This window comes from Pezoporus occidentalis, unplaced genomic scaffold (genome assembly GCF_034315485.1).
Source record: "Pezoporus occidentalis ecotype Australia unplaced genomic scaffold, CSIRO_AGI_Poc_V1 ctg4, whole genome shotgun sequence".
Taxonomy (NCBI): Eukaryota; Metazoa; Chordata; class Aves; order Psittaciformes; family Psittacidae; genus Pezoporus; species Pezoporus occidentalis.
In genome coordinates this window covers 26,587,861-26,615,279 of record NW_026915724.1, presented here as the reverse complement: position 1 = coordinate 26,615,279, position 27,419 = coordinate 26,587,861, and the positions used below count along the sequence as shown (strand labels likewise).

Genomic DNA, 27,419 nt, shown 5'->3' with positions numbered 1-27,419 from the left:
TCAGTTTAAGGCATCACAAAAGTAACTGAGGCTCAAAAGATTTTATTTGAAACAAGTGTTTTCTCCTTCCTTTTCATCACAGAAAGATGAAGTAAGATGGAGGACAATTAAGCTGCCTACCCATTTTTAATGGGAGTAATGACAGCTAAAAGAAGGATGACAAACAAGAGATTTAACAGTCAATATGGTTCCAGATGGAAAATGGAAAATTTTCTACACAGCCCTCAGGAGCAAGGGAGATTAAGAATGCAGCACTTTTTGTTTGGTTATAGCACAAACTTTTGTCAGCTTTCTATAAAATTTGGCAAAAGGTAGGAAACTGTACTTAGAGAGTTATCATCTCCAGCTTTCTAAAAGAAGCATTTAAAATAGAGATGAGAGAACACAAGCATAATGGCAAATAGGTATAGTTTTGATTTGATCTGTCTAACAACAATATCAGAAATTGATATGACTGACAATGATATCAGCAGAAAAAAATGCCAACTCAACCAGAAATTCTCTCTGCAAAAGGTTGGTTTTTTTTTACAAAATTGGTGGGTTTTACAACAGCATTTTTCTGAGAATCTAAACATCCTAAATAAAACTTGATTATGCAAGATACATCACATTATATGCAAGGTCTTTTCTACAGCAGAACAGATTGAAAACAGAAGTTTCATTTATTTATTTACAATCTGGACCTTACTCAACCACAACAAAACATTAACTTCTAGTTCTATCTGTCTTCATAATAATGATCTGCAGGCAAGCCAAATATGGCCTACAGACCTGTGAACCAGAGAAGCAAGAATTCCTATTTAAACTAATAAAAAGAAACCTCTGGCAGCCTCACTCAAATACTTGTAAAAACATCTGTTTCAGCTTACACAGATCAAAAACAAAAATTTAAAATCAATACGCAATTTTGTGCTTTAAACAACTTCATAGACCTTTTTCAGGTTTTAAAACAGGATGAATGAATATGCATCTTCAAGATTCTTGATATCCTCACTACATTGTGCATGGGCATAATTTCCACTCATCTACGCTACAGGTTATTCTACAAACTTAAAGCAGGAGACACATTGATTTGGAAGTTTAATAAGCCACAGGTTGATTATGAATTAAGAATCATGGTACTCTCTTAATAAGGAAAACCTATTGAAATAACTATAAAGCTTCATAAAGAAATTAGTGAATTTGACTCTTGCTACCTTTTCCTCACAATTACTTAAAAAACTTGGCACAAGAAAGCAAGTTTCTGAAGCAAATGTTCCCTTTCTGCAAGTAAGACAGGAATACTAAATCTCAAAAAAATCATATCCAATGACCTTTTTAAAGTCAGAGTCAAGAACACAGTATTTGTGCAGTTTTACCAAATATCCTCCAAGTTGTACATTGTCAAGAAATGCAAGGACAGAGAATCTACTGTTTCACACTGGTAGTTTTCTTTATTTTTGAGATGTTGTCAACTTTTAAAGTACTGAATGCATTTCAGCTACTAGAAGGACTGGCAAAAGTACAGCTTCCTTAAATATGGCACCTAGGCAGATTGGATAAAATGAATTAAAATCAAACTCTGCCGGAGGAGTCAACCATCAAGAAGAAGCAGCGTGTTTTTTCATCAAGAATGCATTGTCATACATTGTTGTTACAATTTGTAACACAGTTATAATACTGGGTCTGAAGATCTTTTATCAATGGTCTAAACGAATGGTATCAAACTGTTAAAGACACTCTCAGCACAACTGGGAGAAAAAAAAAGTCTGTACTGGGAGATTGGGAGATCAGGAAAAAACTGATACAAGCAGAAACATCTTCAAAGAGATATTATATACAAGGAGAAGAGATCAGTTAGACTGCTGAATCTCATTCTTTGAAATCCCTCTTGGTTTTAGGTCAGAGGTGTCTACAGAAGTAAGATAAAAATGGTTCAATTCCACTGCATACCTCCCTTTGGGAAAGGTGAAATAGGAAGACTTCATGTAATCAAGACACCCATGTCCAACTGAATAGGGAATACTTTCAAGAATCTTCATTATCTGCACTATAATAATTTGGTTTTTTTTGTTGGTGTTTTGTTTTGGTTTTGTGTTTTTTGTTTGGGTTTTTGTTTGTTTTGGGTGTTTTGGGGGAGATTTATTTGTTTTAAGATTTCTACTGCTAGAAGTCTGTAAGAGCTTGGTGACAACTGCAGAAGCTCCTAAAGCCTCAAAGGAAACCCACTAGCTTGCCTGTTTCCAAGTCCAGCACTGCTGTGCACAGCTGTGATGTTCTCTGGCAAGCAAAGCTATTATTTACCATGTGTGACACAAGGTGGATTTGCAATGATTATTTACAGTGCATGTGACTGGTTTTAGATTTTTTTTTTCCCTTTTTCTTCTAAAAGAAGTCATCGTAGACTGCTAGAATCCATAGCATTCTTACTACAGGAAAGGGAGGACAAATGTTGGCTACCTTTTTATTTTACAAGTATTTCAATATTCAACTTGGGAAAAATAAATTTACTTTGCTTTTTCTCTTATTGTGAGCAAGTCTGCCAAGAACACCATTTAGTCCATCAGAAACTATATTGAAAGCATGATAAATGTGCCTGACAATATCTTGAGACACTGAGCCCTGCAACAAATTGAACTTTTAATGAATGCTTATATTTATAACAGTGTGTCTATCTGAGCACCAGCTTGTTTTGTAGTCAGATATTTCTTCCTTCTGGTACAACTCAAATGTTTAAGTCTTCTGCAAGCTGGTATCATCGCACAATGTTGACATTAAAAAAAAACTGTTGTTGATTTACAGGCATTTATTTTCCTCTCTTCCATCTACACACAGAAAAAAGTCTTTTGTGTGTATGACTAATTTACTACAAGTTTTGTCTGCAGCAATATATGTTGTCCATAGATACATAAAAAACTTAAGAGCTGAAACGTTACAACAGTCATAAATAATATATGCAGAGAGGCACAAATAATTTCAAGAATAGGAAAATGCTAGGAGCAAGGTGAGGAAAATTACCCTTGATCTGACAGATCTTTCTTTCCATGATTCTGGCACTGCTTTTATCAGTTTCTTTTAAGTTCAAGTTTATATGGACTATGTATTACATTAAAATAAACATTAACACCTTCACTGAAAAACTAGGAATGGTGTCCATCTTATATAATCCTTAATGCAGCTTTAACAGTCAATGTTAACATGCACATCAGGACATGATATTTCCCACGTTTCAGAGGTTGCCTGCTGCATTTACGTCTAAAATGTAGCATCTGCATGGATGATAATGTGTCTGGTGGAGCCCCACTCAAAAACAGTGAATTCACATGAAGAGTCATTTAATATCTACCACCTGCTGTTCAGGACAATTTACTATGCACTCAAGGAAAAAAGGTTTTCTACCAATGAGTATCAGATGAAATTATCTGTAAAGCCTGTTAAAAATTCTGCCTTCACCAATTATCTGAAAATAATTTACAACTGCAGACTGCTTTTATCTAGCTGTGGAGATCAATAAAAAGAATACTAACACAACATGAACTCATTTTTACTGTAAATTTATGACATGTTTTTATGTTTAATCTTATTTTAAACAAAAGAGATAATTACATTTTTCAGGTGAAAAAAATAGAGAAGATGACTAAACAAATACTGAAAGTTTCTAGCTGTATGCTAGCCTTCTTCACTGTAATCACAATTAATAAAAAAGACTGAGACTAGAGGAATATCAAACTGTCAGTGACTACCAAGACATAAGCACTTCTTACTTACTTCACATTTTCATATGCGAATAACAAACTATTGTATTGTAAAAGATATCAGGAAACAAGTTAGAACTAGAAAAGACTGTTAGAATAATGATGTTAAAACATGTGCTAGAAATAATACATCTGTTTGCCATAAGATTGCCAGAGGAGGGTCACGAGGATGATCAGGGTTCTGGAGCACCTCCCGTATGAAGACAGGCTGAGAAAGTTGGGGCTGTTCAACCTGGAGAAGAGAAGGCTGCAATGGAGACCTCACAGCAGCCTTCCAGTATCTGAAAGGGGGCTACAGGGATGCCGGGGAGGGACTCTTCATTAGGGACTGTAGTGATAGGACAAGGGGTAACGGGTTCAAGCTTAAACAGGGGAAGTTTAGGTTGGATATAAAGAAGAAGTTATTTACTGTTAGGGCTGTGAGGCACTGGAATGGGTTGCTCAGGGAGGTTGTGAATGCTCCATCCCTGGCAGTGTTCAAGGGCAGGTTGCACAAAGCCTTGGATGGCATGGTTTAGTGTGAGGTGTCCCAACCCATGGCAGGAATGTTGGAACTAGATGATCTTAAGGTCCTTTCCAACCCTAACTATTCTATGATTCTATGATTCTAAGATATAGGGACAAGTCTGTCAAACAGATATTCTTGAACGCTTGCCAGAAAAGCATGGATGTTTGAACGAATATTTAGAAACAAGTAAGAGTATGACTATTTTTTTCTGATACATCTTGTGCTATTCTAGATGTCTCTTCTCCTAAATGGTGTCTATTTTCATATACATAATTACGTGATCCCCCTAAGAGCCGTATCATCTCAGACTACCCCATAATTTAGTATAAAATTAAGTAAATTAAAAACTGTATCCCCACTGGACCCCAAAATTGATTTTACTATTAATGGAATAGAACAGTAAATCTGTCAGGTAAACTGACAGCTGATAATTAGAGGTAGGATTTAAAACTGAAGGGAAGTAGTAGGTTTCCTTCTGAAATCTAGGTCAACCAAATGAAATTAAAAGACAAAAAAAATCTGCCTTTTTACACCTGCAGGAGAAAGAAGTCTGCATTTGCACTATCACTATTCCTAACAGTGTTGCACAGGTCAAAAAAAAGATCTACAAAACAATACTTGACAGTACTAAAAACTTGGTCATAACCGTATTTGAAATGTTTTCCTATCAGAAACTGAAAATACATCTTACATAGGCAATATACTTCAGTATTCAAATAAAAACAACTAATGATTAAGAGGCTTGCTACAAGTATATGTCATATTGCAACTAAACCCAATGAGCCTTAACAAAATCAGATCCACTGAAAAGCACTTACAATCTCCTCAAGACACAGTAGGCCCATAAATCTGTTGTCTTTAATTCTACAGCCCTGCTTATAAGCGTCTGAAAGATAGCATCATGAAATTGGTTATTTTTTTAGCAATAAATAAATAAACAAATAAATTCTGCCACAAGAATTCAGAGTCCTAATTATGATTGTATCTCTTTCTCTAATAGTTGGTGATCAGTATAGTGACAAACCAGTCATTTTCACATGCCACAGTAATGTATTTTTTTCTGAAATAAAAAAGCATTATAAAGTGCTGCTGCCAATTCACTGGTGTACATAACCAGAAGCTACACACTAACAAAGAATTTATACAAAACACCTGTGTCCTTACCTCTAAACTAATACGAAAATCAGCTTTCCCAAAGACCAAGTGGTATCATAAGGAGATATCAATCATAAATGAAATTAAAAGGTAAACAAAAAAACCAAACTAAAAGACAGCCAAACAAAAAAGGTCCTCAACATAAGAAGGACATGGAGTTGTTGGAGGAAGTCCAGAGCAGGGCCTTGAGGATGAGCAGGGGACTGGAGCACCTCCCGTATGAAGATTGGCTGAGAAAGTTGGAGCTGTTCAGCCTGGAGAAGAGAAAGCTTCGTAGAGACCTCATAGCAGCCTTCTAGTATCTGAAGGGGGCTTATAAGGCTGCTGGGGAGGGACTCTTCATCAGGAACTGTAGCAATAGGACAAGGGGTTGATGTGTTTAAATGGGGGAAGTTCAGGTTAGACATAAGGAAGAATGAAGTCTTAAGAAGAAAACAGTTTGGCTGAGATATAAGCCAAGGAAAATGAGGAACTTTCACCTATGGTCTAAAGAGAGCAAATATGTAAATATTTTATTCCTTTATATAGCCAGACAATATACCAAACATGTCCACATGTCCTGATCAACTAAGTTACTAATGTATATGAAAAATGAACCATGTACTTTACTTTCTTTCAGAACAGAATTTAGCAATCCATAGTTCAAGGTGCAAGTCTCATACATTACCAATCCACACAACCTTCTGTCATTTTTCTATCAGTAAAGTGTGTTTTAACTGAAAGAAGCACATAAGAAACTGATTCATTGATCACATAGATACAAAAAAAATTACACTTTATCATTAAGAGCACTGATGAATCTTCTACATGCAAATTCAATCAGCAAAAAAAAAAAAATAAAAACTAAACATGATCAATTTAATCCACTTTGCAAAATAAAACAGAATATCAGCCTCATCCCAGTCTTTGTTCTTGGTGCAACTTTGTCACATATTTGCTAATAGAAATATTTCTATATTTTACCACCGTTCCTGGTTGGGGAGCTTTCCTACTGTACATCTATTTGGAGTCAAAAAGGTAGCAGGCCATACATTTGCATATCTCAAAATATAATATTTGGGTAAGAACCATTCCTGAATGTTATCAATATTGATATTGAATGAATTTCTAAAGTAGCCTAGATGAAATAATTACTGTGACTACATTCTTCAGGTTGAAGTTTAAAGTGTTCTGGTCTCTTCTTGAGTTTCTGGCATCACTGGGGGACTCATAGGAACCCTCCGAGACACTTCTGGGTACCTGCTGCTTCCATGTAAGGAGCCACTAAAATAACTGTCCCTTCATTATCAGAATCTTGGACCTAGACAGAGCTTCAGGAGAATGCAGCTGTGCAAGTGCCAGGCTGCATTTAGTCCCTTGAGCCTCTGACTGGACATGTGGTCTCCTAGTCTGCAAGAGGTGTGTTGTTGTCAAGGGACTGTGCTTCCTTGTGAAAGAAGCCACCAGACTGCACAGCATCAGGGAGGGTGAGAAACAGATGGACTAAATCTTCACTGAGACCTTTCAGCTTCAAGAACCCAAACTCTTAGCAGTAGGGGAGGGACAGGAAGAGCCTGTCCCTGAAAATGGAAACTCCCATGGTGATAAAGGCTGTAAGCTGGTGACTTCTTGCACTAGGAAGAAAGCTTATGACCCACCTGACAACTTGTACTTTCAGAACAGGTTCACTGCCCGTACAGTTGATGAGAAGCCTCTCTGAAGGGTGAGCCTGGGCCATTCAGGATCACTAGAAAGAAGTGGTGAATAATAGCAAGAGGAGACTCCTAGTGAGGGAGAACGGTAGCACTCATCTGCTGGTATGAGGGAGGTTTGCTTCTTGCTGTTTGGTGCAGCTTATGAATGAATGCCCCCATTAGAAAAAAAAAAATAGATCTAGATTTATAAATTAGAAAAAAAAGTAAGAAATCTCTATTTGGTTCCTCCTGTATTTGACAAATTTTCCATAATGTTTTAAATTTTTTTAAAGCTGATTTAATGTTTTAAATTTTTTAAAGCCACTTGCCTAGGACCATGTCCAAATGGCTTTTGAATACATCCAAGGTGGGAGACTCACCAATGTCTCTGGGCAACCTGTGTACCTGTGTCAGTATGTGGTCAACCTCAGAGTATAAAATCATTTCTTGATGTCCAGAGGGAATCTCCTGATTTCAGTGTGTGCCATTGTTTCTGATCCTATCACTGGGTACCACCAAATAAAGCTGGGTTCCGTCTTCTCTACACATTTCCTTCGGGTATTTACAAATGTTCATAAGATACCCCTGAGCCTTCTCTTTTTCAGGCTGAACAGTCACAGCTCTCAGCCTTTCCTAATATGACAGGTACTCCAGTCCCTTCGTCAGCTTAGTGGTCTTCCGCTAGACTCTCTCCAACATGTCCATGTTGCTCATGCACTAGGGAGCCTAGAAATTGACTCATCACTTCAGGTGTGGCCTCTATTAATGCTGAACAGAGGTAAACGAACACTTCCCTCAACCTGCTGGCATTACAACTCTTTGCTGCAAGATCACACTGTTGACTCATGTTCAAACTTTATTTAATATTCTCTATTTTTTAATTCACTCCCCAACACCAACAACATTGCTTGGCTTTCTATTAAGGGATTGACCCTTAACCTTATTTTCCAGCTCTGACTGGGACTAAGACCTAGTACAGATGTCTTGGTTGTCCTAACTTTCCTTCTGCTCCCCAATTCCAGCCCCACTCCAACAGCACCTCTAAGTTTTCTCTCTTGCTCAAACCTAACCTAAGCTTCTGGCTTAGACTGGGACAAAGAACACCACCTCCAGAACTTCTGCCAGTATTTCTGCTCAGTTAGATGTTGTTCAGTTATATTGCCCTCCTACTCCTATAGCTTTGATGTATTTTAAAAGTAATGCTAATGGTATGAAATATACCAACAATTACACCAAAGGTCATACTGGCCTTACTTGGCTGTGCCAATAGTTTGCTGCACTTGCTCAAATCAGCAATTTGACTGCAAATTTATGACATTGCTTAAGAAAGTCCCTTTTTGCTATGTTTTTTTCAGGCCTCTCAATATGAGCTTTCTACTTGGAATCCATTCTAGCCTACTTTTCATACTGGCCAGTTCTAAAGGTTTCTCAATTCATTGAAATAGCTCATAAATCAAATGGTTTTCACTCCTCCTTGTACAAACCCTCAGAGTAATTTCTGATTGCAGAAAAAAAAAATTGAAGCCTTGGTTCCAACACAATTCAGTAACTATGTACTCAAAACTTAATATTAGTCATCGTTTAAGTAGCCTTTGACTTGAAGGTTATTTTTTAAATAAGAACAAAATCCCCCAGATTAAAGTGATTCCCACAATCAGAAACAGAGACTGAATCTAAACTCCTTTGGCTTTACATATTTTTGTAACATCCTTTTTACTTCAAGGTCTTCTTATTCTCAATTTTGTGTTATGTTTAGCAAAATATTGGTGCACACATAAGTGTGACCTTACATAAAAATGTCACGTACAACATGCCCATTTGCTATATTCCTAATGCAAGTGATATTTGAAATGGGATTAGTATGACTTAATTCTCAAACTGCATTTCCTTTTTTGCCTAAAGCTAAACATAATAATATTAGTTCAACAAAGATTAATCTAAATGAACATTATACATTGGTTTAGGTGAATTAAAATGTTGTCTAATCTCAGTCAAGGAAAGAATTCACATTTCAGCTAATGCCTGGAGAATACTGCTTGAAATTAATTTATAAGGGACACACATAAACCAAAACTCTCAAAATTTGACAAGCCATCACTCCTCTGGAAAGTGAGAATTCCAATGTGCTAAGAAGTGCATGGTTGTTTTTGCTATTATGCATGAAGAGTTGAATTTTTAATCCAGGGAATAAGAAAGTAAAAATTCCCATATTAAGTAGAAAATGAATCTGAAATTAATTACTTTTTTTAAAGAAATAAATTACACCTTATTCTTTATGTTTCACTATCAAGCAAGGGAAAACTGGAGCTCTCGATATTCACACCAATAGGGTTTGGTTTGTTTGCTTTACAAACAGTAGCATGCTTTTCTTGCAATTGATTGGGTTATGACAAAACACAGAAGGGTTGACAGCAGTAATAGATTAAACAAACTGCATTAAAAATCCCCATGTAAATGGCAGAAATTTTTGCAGGCATAGGTGTTATAGCAATTATTTCTCTTAATTTAATTTGAAATCTCAAAGGGCAGCTGATTTGGAGGATTCTTAACCAAAAAGATCTGAAGCTAAATATGAGCTTTCACCCCTTAATTTGCCTCAGTGATAGCTTTATGGGGGCAAAAAAAAAGACACAAACCCAAACAACAACTTGCTCACTAGTCCCCCAGTGTGCTTAAAGGTTCAATTCTAGACATTTTGGTTTATATTTAAAAAAAATAAAATTATAATAGGCCTCTGCTGTTAATATCTCTTTTTATTTATTTATTTTATTTTGTTTGCCATAAGAAGGTCAACCCCTCTCTTTTCAACTGATTTCTAAGGCAACCTTCCATCCTAACTTTATATTGCTGAACTAAGCCAAATGTATGGATAAATAAGGAACTGTAAGAAACTGTTCAATCAGTAGTAGACAGCATGAGAGGAAGCACTCAAAGCAAGCTCAAATTGTCATCAGTCTCAAGAATTTCCTAGACTTTATCTGTATTATATGCTGCAGATCAGAATGCTGTTCAAGCCATTTAAGTTAGGAACTATGCAAAATCACTTAATCTAACAGATGAATATTGTTGACTTTTCAGATTAATAGTTAAATGGTGGTGGGAATTGGATGTTTGCTGTAATTGTAGGTCTCCAAAGATAAATATATCTTAGATTACTAAAATAATAAACAGTGTGAAACCACATTAGAATTTGTAATCATTACTTTACTGCGGGCAAATCAATCCATTCCAACATACTTAATGAAAATTTGAAAGTCTGATAGGGCATAATATTAAATTTTCAGGAAAATCAAGATTGTATCAAAGCTGCTTGATGAATACTAGACTCTTGTACCACCGTTACTTAAAGTTCACGTAACGTGCACTATACATCAGATTCCAAAAGTTGCCATGTTACAGCACAGTGAGCTTTTTTCTTAAGCAGTCTATGCTAAAAGGGACAGATTAAACCAGTATTTAAGCTTATTTTCCCCTCTAAACAGAAAGTTTGCCATGATTCAAGAAATGCAGGATCTGGCCTTGTTCAAAGAAATTTTAAGGTGTTACTAGACCTTTCAAATCAGGAACTGATAATTGAAATAAGCAGATTTCCCATTGACTTCAGTGATATTATTCATGCTGCTGCTCAAGGAAATATGCAGCATTCCACTGATACAAACAAAACAAGTTTTGTGACTGTATCCAAACAGAACACTCATTATTTTTACTTAAGATTCAATCCTTTGTTTGAAAGTTATCTGAAAATATAATGCTTCAGTGCAGAGGCACTTACTTCAGTCTTCAGTGCAAGACAGCTCTCTTTACACGTGAAGACCAAAGAGAAAAATTTCTATTACATATTAAACAGAAAAATAAGGGGAAAAAACAAACAAACAAACAACAAAACTCCAGCATATCTGGTTTTCTTCCTTTCCTACCTCTTATGGAAGTACTACCTCTTTGTTCCGGAAGCAATGCGGTTCTGTTGTATATGCTACAGCTAAGTCAAAAAGAAAATTCAATTTCAGCAGTGACAATAAAGAAATAAATCTGAATTTTTATTCCATGTACATAAGTTAGGAAGCAAATTACCTAACTATCCTGAAAGTTGTATCAATATAACTTTATCACAGATGACAGGCATGAAGCTACCTTAGTTTTAACACTAAATATTCAGGCGTATTCTTTATTTCATAGAATATTATAAGATCCTTTAAAACCAAGAAACTCATTCCAGTTCCTCACACGTTTTTGCTTCAAAGGCATGTAAAAAATTAGTTAAGCTATTTCAGATAGTGAACATCAAACTCTATATTATTACACAGCAATGGATTTCACAAGGCTGTATAGACTTTCAACTAGCATAGGCAGTGATTCCTAACAGTCGTGCTGAGTCCACAGTGGAAACTCTTTGCAAGTATAAAGGATCCTGGACAAATAAAGTAACACTTGAACAAGAGCATGTCTATACATAACTACATGGTAAATGGACCACACTAATACAGTATTAAGAAGTAATTTTGTAATCATTTTGGACTTCTCAGTCGAAGCTATGAAAAATGGGTTTCATTAAAAATGTAATGCTAACCTCTAGGACAAAAGCAAACAAACCTCTACACATGATGCCTCTTTAGCATGGTATTCATTTCACAGAAAATCAGTGTATGTTTCAATATGCACACATATGTTTCTTCTAGACATATTGCCTCCACAGAAATAATATGAGGTTTTCATCTTTCAGTTGTAACAGAATGTCCTTGGTTCGTGTTTGTATTGCTAAGCATGTAATGAAGACCCAGGAAATATTGGCAAGTACAACTCAATACAGTTTATATATCTTGTTAGTAGCCAGTATGGGGGAAAAAAAAGAAAATCAATGAAACAGTAGATTTTCCCAGCACTTTCCAAATTCACTTTTAAGTGACTTTTTTAAGTCATTTTTAAGATCCTGATGGACACGGTTCTGGGCCATCTTGTCTAGACTGCTTTGCCAAGAAAGCTTGGATCAGATGATCCTTGAGGTCCCTTCCAACCTGATATTCTATGATTCTATGATTATGCCCTATCACAAAATATAATTAATGATGGGCAGTAAAAACATTCAGGTTAAGTACATAATTTCTAGAGATAACACTAAGTATGATCTGGTACCTGATTTATGAATACAGTGGAAAGAATAGTTAAGGCTGCACAAGAATTTGTGCTTAAGCCATGGTCCAGGATTCTTCCCTTACTCTCAAACTACTTACCTATAAACTATTGTAATTTGGTCAGGAAAAAGAAATGTGCATATCCAGAGTAATTTTTTTAAGTCCTTTTATCAAACCACAAATCAGAGGTGTTGGGACATCTTCATCATATTTTACTCAGTCTGAAAATCACACCAGTCATTTCAAACAAATGAAGGGCTAAGCCCAGTAAGGAAAACTCTAGTCTGAAAATAATAAGAATGCACAGAATTTTCACTCTATAAAGTTATGTGAGTTCTCAAATAATACAGGCATTGTTCTCAGAAAAGTGCCTAATGATATTCTAAACTCAGCCTTGAGGATTCTGATATCAAACTTTATAAAGACTCCTTTTAGCCCACTAAAACGCTACTGGCTATTCTGTAGTATGTAAGATCATCAGAAAATTAATTTTGGGTACCTCACAGTATCACAGTATCACAGTATGCTGGAGATTGGAAGGGACCTTCATGTGCCATATTTTTTATTCATGTGATATCTATGCATAGTATGCTGTATTTCTATGCATCTTAGATGAGAATTAAACAGAACAAGTAGTCAGTACAACCATTAAGGCTACTGTTTTATGTCTGATAAGAATTATGTTTTCTTCAGGATTCAGGGAACAATCAGGCAAAGTGCATGGGACAAAATATGTGGTCTTAATACACGTATCTAAATTTCCTGTGAGATCATCAGAGTATCACTGTTTCCAATTCATGTATATACTAAGTGAATGAAAACAGGTATTACAGGTAAGCACCTCTGCAGCACTGTCACACTATAAGCTAATTTCATAATACAGATTTCTGGAAAAAGTGGAAGTCTTTAACAAGAACTAGCTGTTAACAACTCAAGTCTCCAAAAAGGCTGTTCTGGTTTAAACAGCATTTCAATGTCTACAGTGAGAATAGAAAACTTGATTTATACAGAATCCTCACTCACTTTAGTGAAGTTTCCACCACCTGGGAGAAAACAGGCAGGGAACCATTACCCTTCTTTTAAAGAAAGTAATGCACTTAAGTGGATTGCCATAATATACAGTGTAAAACATCTATGGACAGAGACAGAAAACAGGAAGAACAGAAATGCCTCTACCTAAGATATAAAATGTTAACTTAGTCTGTGTCCCCTTTTCATCTATCAGAGAATCATAGAATGATAGAATAGTTATCTAAGGATACTTCTTTTGATATTGAGGTTCCAATAGGCTTTAAGTACATATTAGTTTAATTTTTCCCTACATTTCACAAACTGGGATATGAATATCCCTCGTTAATTGCCAACAAGCTAGACAATGTAGAGTAAGGAAACATTCTGTAATTCAGCTAGCAGAAAATTCTTGAACACCGAAGTCACCGCCTATAGCGGCATTTTTAAGTCTACAGCGCACACAAGTGGAGTATAGCAGTATATGCATGTTTTCATTGTTTTCAGTATAATGTAGAATCTCTTTGTAAATATTTCATCTTATTTAACCTTTAAGCCATCAGAGAAGCATGCCCTTTAGAAATGATAAAGATAGATATAAAATGTTGAGGAAGACTTGCAAAGAGTGTAAACAAGCATGTTTTACTGTGCATAAGATTAAGTATTCAAACATTTTCTAAACATTTTTTAAAACTTAAAAGTGTTGCTCACTATTATTCTGTGTTTAAAAAAACTCAGGGCAACACACCAAGGATTCGCTCTGTCACATGAAGACTCCAAAGACATAACTACTGAGACTCGGACACACTTTTTGTGTCTTTCAGCCTGTAAGGTTAGTCAATTGATCTGTAAAGTAAGCTGAATCTGACAATATTGGATACCCCTTTAGAGGGACATCAATCAGCAATGTCATTGATGTCAAAAAGTTCATATTCTTCAGAGAACGTAAGGATTCCTAGTTTTTACAACAAAGATTACTTTAAAACCAAAAATATCTGATGTCACTCCTTTTATGTATTCAATGGTTTTACAGTCCTGCTCTTTGCCCTTCTGTGGATTCTTCTGCAAACACAACAGTAATGCAAGTGTAAATCTGTACTAAGGAATTGATTCCCCTTTTTTAAGAATAACAAAGTGGTTTACCATTGTTAATATTATTTTTTTATAAGTGAAAAACAATGCATAAGAAATATTAATAGATTCAGTATCCCACTGAGAGCTACAAGCTCTTCTAGAAGTAGAACTGAAGCTTATTAATTAGACAGTGCATAAAAAGATGTTTGTGACAACTTAGAAATGTAGACATTTAAATCTTAGTTTAAAGGTGATTTTATGGGTTAATATTGTGGAACAGCCTCCTAAACAGGTCTTTTCAAAAGCCAAAAACTTATCTAAAGATCTTTGATACTAATAACATTGTTAGGCAACAGAAGAGATTCAGAACTTCTCTGCAGAGAAGGACTTGGGGGTGTTGGTCGATGACAAAATGAACATGAGCCGGTTTCAGTGTGCGCTTGCAGCCCAGAAAGCCAACCGTATCCTGGGCTGCATCAAAAGGAGTGTGACCAGCAGGTCGAAGGAGGTGATCCTGCCCCTCTGCTCTGCTCTCTGCTCTTGTGAGGTGAGACCTCACCTGGAGTATTGTGTGCAGTTCTGGTGTCCTCAACATCAAAAGGACATGGAACTGTTGGAACAAGTCCAGAGGAGGGCCACGAGGATGATCAGGGGACTGGAGCACCTCCCGTATGAAGACAGGCTGAGAAAGCTGGGGCTGTTCAGCCTGTAGCAGAGAAGGCTGTGTGGAGACCTCATAGCAGCCTTCCAGTATCTGAAGGGGGCCTGTAGGGATGCTGGGGAAGGACTCTTCATTAGGGACTGTAGTGACAGGACAAGGGGTAACGGGTTCAAACTTAAACAGGGGAAGTTTAGATTAGATATAAGGAGGAAATTCTTTCCTGTTAGAGTGGTGAGGCACTGGAATGGGTTGCCCAGGGAGGCTGTGAATGCTCTATCCCTGGCAGTGCTCAAGACCAGGTTGGACAGAGCCTTGGGTGAGATGGTTTAGTGGGAAGTGTCCCTGCCCATGGCAAGGGTGTTGGAACTGGATGATCTTAAGGTCCTTTCCAACCCTTACAATTCTATGATTCTATGAAATTCATGATAATTTGTAAGATAAGCTCCAGATAGTACAAAACATTTCTCATGCAATAAACACACAGTGTAAGGAAGTGACACACCACTTCGATTCCTCCTTTCTCCCTGGAAAAATAAAAGACACAAAGTCTTAAGTCACTCACTTGCTAAAGAAAGCCAAGACATAATTTTCACCATCTAGTCAGCCAAGTAAGGTAGAATTAAGGAAAGGCTAAAGAAAGCTACATGAATGAGGAGTTCTGTGTGTCCTTAGAGAAACAAACAAAATTGTGTGCATTAAAAACAGGTGATGTTTGACTGCTTGTCATAAAGAAACAGAGTGCTGTCAAACATCAATCAATATTTGAACAATAAGCTTCTTAGTGTTATTCTTAACTTTTTATTTTACTATTTAATGGAAGAACAGAATTTTTATAACAGAAAAAGAAATTGTCAATTTCAACACTAAGTGCAACTTCCAGCTGTATATGTTAAAATGGTCTAATTTATGACCCCAAGCAGGACAAGTTCAATGGTAGTGTCACACAAAATTACATATAACACTCGTAGCTTCTACAAACATAAAATGCCACTTTCCTACTTTTTTTTAGTTAATACATTATAAACTTATCTACATTTTGTGAAATTATCTAGTATGCTTAAGTTTTTAATAATATGATCATCAACGTCACTGAGACTTTCCATATTCAGTTTGTTTGAGATGCATGACTACTCTTTTAACAAAAATCTTTTAACAGAAAGAGCACTAATACTTAAATCTAGGTGGCTGCAAAGCTTTTAACATTACATAAAATCTCTCAGACTTCCAAAAGGCTAGCAGAGCTAACCATCCCTAAAAAATGGTTGAATTTTCACTGTCGCTGTCACTTGCAAACCAAGCATTTTTTCCACATTCACAGTGGGACTGTCAGGATCCACCAAAGGAAAGAGCAGACTAATTTATGCATGGCTGAACCCAAAGCTCTTAGTCAAGGTTGTGAAAATACTCCAGAGGTAATGATTAATCTATTATTAAACTAAAAATTCCATTGTGATTTAGTACTGCAAGTGTGTATACAAATCATATTCTATGCTTAGCCTAGCATATCTGGATTTTCCTTTATTTCACTTGCAAATATTTGACTGTCAAAAACCTTGTATTGTGTTCCAGCTTCCGACAGTAATATATAGTGACATTCACAGATGCATCACCTACAGACAACATTTGGGTTTGTTTCAATAAAGGAAGAATTTTCACTTAGAAAGAAATGCACAAATGCAAGTTATTTCATTCACACTAGTCCGATTCATCAAGACCGATGTTTCCCTGTAATTTGAAAACTAGGCGTATACCTTATAAATTTCATAAGGTAAACAGAATGCTCAAAATATCACCTCCTGTTAACAATTAAGGCAATTCAACATGTTCCCAAGAAAAAAGAAACAGTGCACATACATGTGTATGTTCATGCACATATACAAAAATTGGTATCCATCAGTCTCCAACCAGTCCTCAGTAAGTTTTTACTTGTTGTTCTATTCCTGCTGACAGTGACATAAAACATAAAGACTAAATTTCTTAAATTAATTAACTAAATCTAGACTTCCTCTGCTGTGCAGAAGCATGTCAAGCTAAAACCCTGCTTAATGAGCAAGCAGAAAATAAAGAACTAAAATCTGAAGGAACTCAAATATGACAGACAGATGTTAATTTGTTTCTGTGGCTGTTCATCTACGAAGGAAATTCCATTCACGGATATGTTAGCATGTAACTAGAACTTGGAATTTAGTAGACTGCCTGCAATATTTTCCAAAATGTGAAAAGAAAGCTAATTAATATTCCTATATAATGAGATGTTAAACTTATAGGAAATTTTAAATTCTATATTTAGTTATATAGACACACATTTTGAGTTTTGTTGGATCTAAATGGTCCTCAACCCATTGTTTTGGAAGATTAGTCCTGAAAGCTGCATCACGAATATTCTTCTACTGATGAACTTGGATTGAAATAAAGACTTCTTTTTCCAATAACCATTCCTACATAACCAGGTAACGTTCCTAAATTACTTTTTTGATGTCCTTTATAAAAGTACATTGCCATCTGTCATCAGAACTCCACCAAGAATTCTCTGCTAAGCTAACTCAGTCTCCTGACACATTTACCTATTATCCTGTGTATTAGGACAAATCATTCCTGTGTGGTTCAGATTCGCTTACCTCTGGAGACCCTGCAAAGATCCTGTTAATCTCTTTGCCTTCCCTGAGCCTGCCCAGCCTTCTCACTTCCTCCTGCAGCTCAAAAGGGGCAACACATTTCCTCCACCAGTGTATACCTCTTGTAGGCATTGACATTCTTTCCCTGCCTCTGCCTCAAGAGAAGGTATCAGGCACTGCCTGCAGCCCAGTGCCTGGGGACCTGCATTCTCCCTCAGCAACTCTGAGCTGAGTGAGGTCTCTACTGTGCCACCAGCAGCCCCAGCTAGTGCTGGGGACCGTGCACCAGGGTGTGCCACTACTATTGCTGATGTGTTTCATGCCGCCACCAGCACATTTCCAGCCCCCTCTCACATGCAAACTAATGGACAAGCTACTGCTCACCATAGACAAGTTCCACCTGAATGGGCACTTGGCTCCTCCTAAACAGGAGTTACCTCTCTTGGTCACAGCCTAGATCTCAGGATGACCCCAACACCTCTGAGGATGCCACCTTCCTCTTTGCTAGGTTTCCAATCCCACCATACCCATTTGGTAGCCCAAGGGCAATGTCCTTATGGTGATGGGATTTCCCCACACACCCCTTTGCCCCACGTTAGATCCTTCTGCCTGAACACAAGCCCAGCAGGACTCTGACCATGGCTCATCAGGACCACCACCATCCTTACCACGCATGGAGGGCCAGCAACACCTGCCTCCTCCAGCCAGTCCCTTCCCACAAGACTATAGAGCCACCCTAGTACTGCTCTTGCAGCTCCCCAGCATCAGTGCTGACATGACAGCACAGAGTGGATGCCCCAGGGCTGGGCTTGCCCATATACCCACTGCAGGTCCCTTATTGCCAGGCTATATGGATAAATAATTAACAAATGGTTGATTTGTCAAATTCATAAACTCTAGATAAGGTTTTACTCTTAGTTACAACACAGGAGATGAGAAGTCTCAATTTTGTTTCTTACTCAATGTGATAACCATGTACTGCTAACATACCTGTCTCAGGCTTTCCAGATTGGTTTGACGCAGTTCTTCATATTTCCATTTCCAAAGATATAATTCATTTTCTATTTTTTCCATTTCTTTTTCCAGAAATGCATTCATTCTGAAAAAGCATTTTACAAGTCAGCATTGCATCTTTTTGAGGTTGACAACAAATTACTTTCCACAGATTGAGTTATATTTTGCTCCCTTTGTCAGCTGTATATCTTTTTTTTTTTAATAAAAACCTGTATTATCATCATATTGTTACAGCAGATTTACAAAAAATATTAGCTAAAGAGAACAAAGAATCCCAGTAGTATAGAATTAAAATTTAAAAACAAATAACATTTGGGGATAAGCTGAAGAAAATTTGGAAACACCTTTCAGTTAGTGACTCAGATCACCTAATACATCATGATTTAGTGAAAATCCTCAGAGAAAAGGTTCGGTATCAATTCTATTTGGGTACACGCAGAATGTTATTTTAAACACACACATTGGGGGGAATATATATTCTATGCAGACAGTACTGAAACTGAAGATGATCTAATTTACACGTTAAAAAGTATTACAATGTGTATAAACCATGTTTCAAAAAATAATTACTCTTGAAAGAAAATGCTAGAAGAATTTTAGGAAAATTTATCATATAGCTGAGGCACTACACCCTCATTCAGCTTTTTCTCTGGTATGTTATTTGAGCATGAAGTCCATTACTACATTAAGAAAATTATTTGGGATAAACAATTCACAAGGAATGAATGATGATTCCTCGGAGGAAAGTACTGGATTACTGAAACAATGAACTTTGATACTTACCCTTCTAATCAATTAAAATAGTTTCAATCATTCAGGAAATAATGAAAAAAATATGAAGCAGCAGAGGCACTTCAGATGTTCTTGTCTTTGAGCACAATTAAGAATTCATTTCTGTGTTCACAGCAAACACTATTAGCCAAATTCCAAAGACAAGAAGGAACTTCTCGTAATTTCACTTTATAGAATTTCTTAATAATTTCATTTTATATTTGTGTAGTGCATATGTTTCATTTTGCAATTTGGCAACAAAGTAGAATTTGGAACATAATTAAAGGTGAAAGAGAAAAATCTTAATTACAAATAATAGATTTCAAGTTATATTTCTAATATTCTTATAAAATAATATCACAGTTAAAAATTCTGTAATGTTCCATTGGTGATAAACATCAATATGGGAACAAAGTCAGGGTATATATATTATAATATAATATAATATAATATAATATAATATAATATAATATAATATAATATAATATATATTATATATTTTCTAATATATTGTAAAAGAAAAAAATGTTGACAATCCTGGCAACTTAAGAAACTGCCGTAAGCCACAGTAGTTATTTTCTATTCTGAGGCTAATGGGATTTATCAACCTTTTTACTAAAGATATTATTGCCAGGCAGAATCTGTGAAGTATCTTACCATTACTTAAACAAAAGATCAAGATCAGAGCATATTTAACGGATCTTCTAGCCACCTATTTTAACTCCTTCTTATCTTATTAAATTACAGAATTACACAGAATGGTTGAGGTTGAAAGGGACCTCTGGAGGTCATCTGGTCTAAACTCCCCTGCTCAGGAAGGGTCATCTAGAATTGGTTGCTCAGGACCACATCCAGATGGCTTTTGTAATGTCTCCAACAATGCAGACTCAGCATCCTCTCTAGATAACCTGCACCAAGTCATCATCACAGATAAAAAGTGTTTATTGATGCTCAGGCAGCACCTTTTGTGTCCATTGGCTAAGCCTACACATGCAGCACTAAGCAATTCCTCTTTGATACTGTCAAAGACTGGTGTAGTTGGTAGGTTTTGGTTTTAAAGCAAAGAAATACTTTAAAGTTCAAAAGGGACAAATTAATATTTTGAAACTACAAGACATTAAGATGAGAACATTGATCCAAAAGAGGACTAAAGATAACTATTTTAGGAAAATGATTCTTTAAAATGCTGAGCAACTAGTAAGGTCAATGGAACCTCAAATGTGTATTTGATATGAGCCGTGTGCTTAGTAGAAGATTTTGATGTGTGATTTTACCTAACCCTGAAGTTCTTTGATAGCCAAAACATAAGCTTTGAAGTTTTCTCGTTGTTTTGGTTTTTTTTGTACTCCTTTCTTTTGCAAAGCCTGATCTATGGCTTAAGGATAATATTGGCATTACCAAAGACAGCTCTAAACAGAATGCATGAAGCAGAGGTTCTCTCAGGACGAAGAAACAAAACATCTCATGGAGACATTAGTCAGGTAACTAGGGGCAAGTCTAAACACTGGATCTGCATGAGCTAACATGATTCTGGAAAGAATGTGGCCACAGTTTGGGAGTACTGCATGTAAACCAGAGAACTGTGCTGTATGAGTAAGATCATACTGACTGCCAAGGTAACCTTTGGCCTTAGGGTTCAAGCTGTCAATGATCCAAGTTTGCTTTTGATGCAGCACAGCTGTGTGTCCTTGGCTCAAGTTTGCTGGGAAAATTGCTAAGTTGCAAGGAAGAAGCTGTGAGAAAGTACTTAAGTTTTAGCCATGCAAGATAAGTAAAAAATGCAAACAGGGGTGAGATAGTGATCATTAGCAGCTCCAGGATACAGGAGCAGAAATGCTGACATGAGCAAGTCTAAAACCTAAGAGGAAAACCTAAGAATCTGAGGATGGAAACTCAGCAAAATCAACTGAATCCACCAAGGAGTGGAGACCAACCTGAGCTGGCAGATGACAGCCTGCCCAACAAAGGCCCATAAGTCTTGAGACCCAAAGTCTCAAGAGACTGGTGACTATGTTAATACTTATCCTAGTAACATTATTCCCAGCTGTTTCTTGTGTGCATTGCCAAAAAATAATTGCTTCATACTTTTAAGTTGCATATATTCTGCTTACAGAACATCTTTGTGCACAGGAGGCATTACCCAAAGTGACCTAGAGAGGGAGCTGTTATACCAATGCCCTCTGTTATGCAGAAATCGCTGCTCTGTGAGCAAATTTTGCTGCCAGGAGTTAGGAGTTGGCACTGGTGTAGATGTGCCCCAGTTCTTACCATGTGCCAGTAAATTTATTACCATGTACCACAGTCAGTATGTATCTAGGCATAAATGGCAAAATCTACTGAAGGGATTAAAATATAACAGTTGAGAAAATATCCCCTTTCTAAAATTAAAGATTTATATATGCATGGATGTATACTGAGACTGCTGTTGAAAAATTAAGTACCTAGGACCCTAAATACTTCAACTATAAGAAAATGGGTATGTGAGGCATCAGTCTCTTAACTCACATATAAAAATACCATGACAAGCTGGAAAATTTAGGGATTTTGGGAGTTTTGTTTCCATAAAAATCTAAATCCTTTTTAATGAGATAGAACATACTTCTGGTGATCTGCTGCAATATGCTATTATTGTGTGTTTTCTACAGCTATCTAATTCCTATAACAGAACACAGTAAACCCTAGTTAGGAATGTAGCAGATTTTTAAAATATTTTTGTTTGTTTACTCAGACTTGTACTATCTACAGGACAGTTGTGTGGAAAAAAAACCCAACCTGACAGGAAGGAAATTCTTTATCTGAGTTTCCCATGACAGACTCTCTGAAATAAAACTCTTGAACATATTTGCAAAAGAGGGAATGTTTTCTTTTTTCATTTTCTGTTTAACTTCAGCTGATTTTGAAGTTACTGTTGCATAGTGCCTGAAGTCTCCTACTACATCCATCATACTTCATATAGCGCATGTTTCCTTGGAAAGCCTTTTTTGGTGTGATTCAGTCTTCCTCAATACTGATCACCTGTACAAAATGTCATGGAATTTCTACCAACAGAGTCTCACATTCTAGCAGGTAGTGCCCAATCAACATATAATCTCTTTAGTTCATCAAAATGAACATATAGTATTTATGTGAAGTAAACTTGATATGATACAATAAGCATGCAATGTGTGTTATTCTATCTCTGTTACCTGTTTTTGACATAGACCATACTACAAGTGAAGAGTTAAGATTAACAGAATTTTGCAGCTGTATTCATGTACTTTTAATTCAAAACCACTTTAGTTAGTCTGCAGTTGGACTCTTCCAAAGTCTGATGGCAGAGTATATGAAAATTTGTTGTTACACACAAAAGACTCCAATAACTAAGCATAATATACATTAGATATCACTGTATTGATACCAAATTTCTAGTAAGTATATATTTTTTATTAAATTCTTATTCTTAAAAGTTCTGTATGGAATACTTCTTATTTAAGCAACAGAAAATCTAAGAAAATCCATAAACACATTATGGTGGATTTTCTTTCTAAATTATTATCAAAGTCATGTAAATAACAGTTAATAAGGCTTAGAAATGGAAAAGATGAACTATGAATGAAAGTATTGCCATATCTATATTAGAAAGTGTCTTTTAAACCTTTATTTTTAATAGAATTCCCCCAAGTAGGATTTATTTTGTACTTACTCTCTTTCCTTCTGCAAGATTTTCTGTGTTTCAGCCAACTGCAAATGCAAGACTGAAACATGTATTAAATCATTCTCTGTTGTCTCAGTTGTACTGTCCAAACTTTTTCTATGTTCCTCCAAATAGGTGCTGGGAACAGCATTGGGAAAGGAATTGGGAGGCTTTGGAGTGATTTTTTGATTGTGATTACTTTGGTCTTTGAATACATCCTGAGAAAACAAAAATATGACATCTGAGAAAAACATAAATGAAGGGAAAAGACTTGCATAATTTCTGCAGGGACTACCAAGACTTTTCTAGACATTTAAGTCATGTAGGAGAAAAAGGAAATAAGTAACATGCTATACAGTTGCATATGGATAGAATGTGCAAAAAAAAGTCACTGTAGTTGGATCATTTTCACTTTGTGATTCTCTCTTACAGCTTCTGTAATAAGAAGCTTCATTCAAAATAATTCTAATGCATCTTTACTAAAGAAATTAATTCCAATTATCGTTAATTAGCTATAACTATGTTGAAGACAGAATCATGGAACTAACAAAATCAGGAATGCAATTTATGCATACAAATAATATATTGAGAAACTCTATGTAAGGACTCTTATACTTTCAGTGGAAATCATATTGAAGCAGCTGACAGACTTATACAAGTTTCACAGGAGGAGCAAAGTTACCTGCATAACATAGCAATTGGATCCCATTCAGAAACTAAAAGCACTATAATACTTATTTTGAAGGCATACATGCTTTGAATACAAAACATAAGCAAAGATAATAACAATTAGGAAACAAACTCTAAAAAGTAAAATACATATTTATCTATCAGGAAGACTGAACGTCTCTTAAAAACAATAGTATACTTTTAAAAAGTATTTAAATTTTATCACTTCTGCTGAAATTTTTAAAGCTTTAGTAGATTACCACCAGTGCTATTTCATATCACTCTGTTTTCCTGAAGTTTTAGAAGAATGTCTGCAATCTACATCAGAAAATACTAGAAACTGCTGAAAAGATAAGACTGTTTCCCATTCATATATGTTTCAGTTTTCAAGTAGTGCCTTATTTTATGCTAAGAAGGAAGTGTAACAGTTAAAAGGTATTTTGTGTCATTTCCTTCCAGGAATCCTGTTATGGCAGGTTTATCTGCCCAAAAATATGAAATTCATGCTTTTTTTTTTTTTTTTGTCAAATTTCTTCTCATTAACAACACCATGGTGTGGCTTGGTTGTGGGTTGTTGTTTTTTTTTTTTCAGAATTCAAAAGAATATAATGTAATTTATGTGCATTACAGAGTGAATGAAAATTCTGAAAATAATACATTCAGGCCTAAGATCTTGAAAGTTTCCATTGAACTGAAGTAAAAAAATTCATATTTCTTACTACAATGACTGCTATCAGTCAGAAAAATAACAAATATATTTTTTACATAGCGCTTTCTATGAGGACTATGCAATTCATGCCAAGGCAAAGAATTAAAACTGGTATAACATGAACAAATAGTTCCATATTGTTGAATGTAGCTGTTTCTTTTGTATAGAACTTGGAGCTGTAATTAAACCATGCCCATACTTGATTGTTTAATTCTGCATAACAACTTAATTGCTCTCCTTGCCAAGCAAAAAATCTTGTGAATTTGCAGAAGGATTTGCCTCACCTCTTCCCACATTTTAGAAGTTGCATTAAAGACGAATTAAATTATTTTATTTTAGAAGCCAAGAACCTACATTGATTTTTTTTGGAGGTAAAAATAAAGGCAAACCACAAAACATGGAAAATAAAGATAACAGAGGTAATGTTATCTTAAAACATGAAAGTCAGAACAAGTTATTGGATATAACAGTCTACCCCTGTTACCTAAATGTTTAGCCATAGTTGAAAGGTATGAATTGTTTTCTGTACTTCTCTATATTAGGAATATTAGAAATAATAGACAGGTGAAAAAAAAGTGGTTTTGCTGTTCAAGGGTTCAGGTAATATTTTGGGAAAATCCTTGAAAACTCCTAGAAAATTTCTGTGTACTCTATAATCTCTTGCTTTTTCAAGACCTAAACCAATTCCCCATTCTTTACCTTCTTTGTGTCTTCTGTTCCAGGAATCTTTTTAATTTTGCTCCGTTCATTCACAGCTTCTCGTTCCAGAAATGTTAGCTGGTTTAGGTCTTTTTTAATATACGATATTTCTGAGCAACTGAATTCCGTTTTCCAAGCAGTTGCATCTTCCGAGTTTTTCTTCTCACTTACTAAAACTTGATTTATTTTTCTAAGCATACTCAGTTCTTTTATAACATTGTCTAATTTGATTCCCAATTTTCTTGCTTCCTCTTGGGCTTTATTTCTTTCTCCTCTAACTTTGCTCCATCTCTCCCTCCAGTTAGCAGTACAATCTGACCACCAGCGCATGGTCTTCTCCATTTGGGCAGCTCTGGCTTTGACTTCTTCCAGTTCCTGAATTTTTACTGCTTCAGAAATTTCCCAGTCACTGCTGTAATTCTTATGCATGTATGGATAATAAGATGAATATGGGTAGAAACTTTGAGACAGCAGATTTGAATTACACAAATAGCCATCTGGTTGGCAACCTCCAGCCAATTCATAAGGTTGTCTTGGTTGGGTCTCAAAAACCTGCATTTCTTCCATTAGTTTCTGAAGCAAGCCTAAATTAGTGTTTTGATTAATCATCTAATTTCACTCCTAAAAAAAAGACAAAGACAAATAATTTATCTTCCCTCAATTAAATTATATGAATAACCTTAAACAGTATCACAGTATCACAGTATCACAGTATGCTGGAGATTGGAAGGGACCTCAAAAGATCATCTAGTCCAATCCCCCTGCCAGAGCAGGAACACCTAGATAACGTTACACAGGAATGTGTCCAGGCGGGCTTTGAATGTCTCCAGGGAAGGAGACTCCACAACCTCCCTGGGCAGCCTGTTCCAGTGTTCCGTCACCCTCACTGAGAAGAAGTTCCTTCTCAAGTTTAAGTGGAACCTCTTGTGTTCCAGTTTGCACCCATTACCCCTTGTCCTATCATTGTTTGCCACTGAGTAGAGCCTGGCTCCATCCTCGTGACACTCCCCCTTTATATATTTATAGACACTTATAAGGTCACCCCTCAGTCTCCTCTTCTCTAAACTATAAAGACCCAGCTCCCTCAGTCTTTCCTCATAAGGGAGATGCTCCACTCCCTTAATCATCTTGGTTGCCCTGCGCTGGACCCTCTCCAGCAGCTCCCTGTCCTTCTTGAACTGAGGGGCCCAGAACTGGACACAATATTCCAGATGGGGTCTCACCAGGGCAGAGTAGAGGGGAAGGAGGACCTCTCTCGACCTACTAACCACCGCCCTTCTAATACATCCCAGGATGCCATTGGCCTTCTTAGCCACAAGGGCACAGTGTTGGCTCATGGTCATCCTGTTGTCCACTAGGACCCCCAGGTCCCTCTCCCCTACACTGCTCTCTAGCAGGTCGTTCCCCAACCTATACTGGAACCTGGGGTTGTTCCTGCCCAGATGCAGGACTCTACACTTTCCCTTGTTATATTTCATCCCGTTATTCCCTGCCCAACTCTCCAGCCTGTCCAGGTCTTGCTGGATGGCAGCACAGCCTTCTGGCGTGTCAGCCACTCCTCCCAGCTTAGTGTCATCAGCAAACTTGCTGATAGTACACTCAATTCCCTCATCTAAATCGTTGATGAATATATTAAATAATACCGGTCCCAGTACTGACCCTTGAGGCACTCCACTAGTTACAGGCCTCCAACTAGACTCAGCCCCATAGACTACAACTCTCTGGCTTCTCTCCTTCAGCCAGTTCGCAGTCCACCTCACTACCTGGTCATCCAGTCCACACTGAGGATGCTGTGGGAGACTGTGTCAAAGGCTTTGCTGAAGTCAAGGTAGACCACATCCACCGCTCTGCCATCATCCATCCACCGTCTTATTTCCTCATAAAAGGCTAAGAGATTGGTCAAACATGATTTCCCCCTGGTGAAGCCATGTTGACTGCCCCTCATAACCCTCTTATCCTTGATATGCCTTAAGATGGCACCAAGGACAAGGTGTTCCATCACTTTCCCAGGGATGGAGGTGAGGCTGACCGGTCTATAGTTACCCGGGTCCTCCTTCTTGCCCTTTTTGAAGACCGGAGTGACATTTGCCTTCCTCCAGTCCTCAGGCACCTCTCCCGTTTCCCAAGACTTGGTAAAGATGATGGCGAGTGGTCTAGCAATGACTTCCGCCAGTTCCCTCAGCACCCGCGGGTGCATCCCATCTGGACCCATGGATTTATGGACGTCCAGATTGCTAGATTTATGGACGTCCAGTAGTTTATTTTACTGCTAATAATGAGATAATAATGCTGTTGATGTTTTAGAAGTATGCTTCATCAACAAGAAA

The 27,419-nt window shown here is 36.7% G+C and overlaps 1 protein-coding gene across 1 annotated transcript in view; it reads right to left on the bottom strand.

Moving 5' to 3' along the window:
• Window positions 1-27,419, bottom strand: part of CCDC102B (coiled-coil domain containing 102B) — a 138,420-nt gene that overhangs the window by 100,517 nt on the left and 10,484 nt on the right. The window contains exons 2-4 of the mRNA XM_062633084.1: window positions 25,093-25,713; window positions 23,025-23,233; window positions 18,548-18,656 (exon numbers count right to left, since the gene is read on the bottom strand). Of these exons, the coding sequence (XP_062489068.1) occupies window positions 18,548-18,656; window positions 23,025-23,233; window positions 25,093-25,701 (927 nt within the window). The 5' untranslated portion in view covers window positions 25,702-25,713. The remainder of the gene's footprint in view (window positions 1-18,547; window positions 18,657-23,024; window positions 23,234-25,092; window positions 25,714-27,419) is intronic.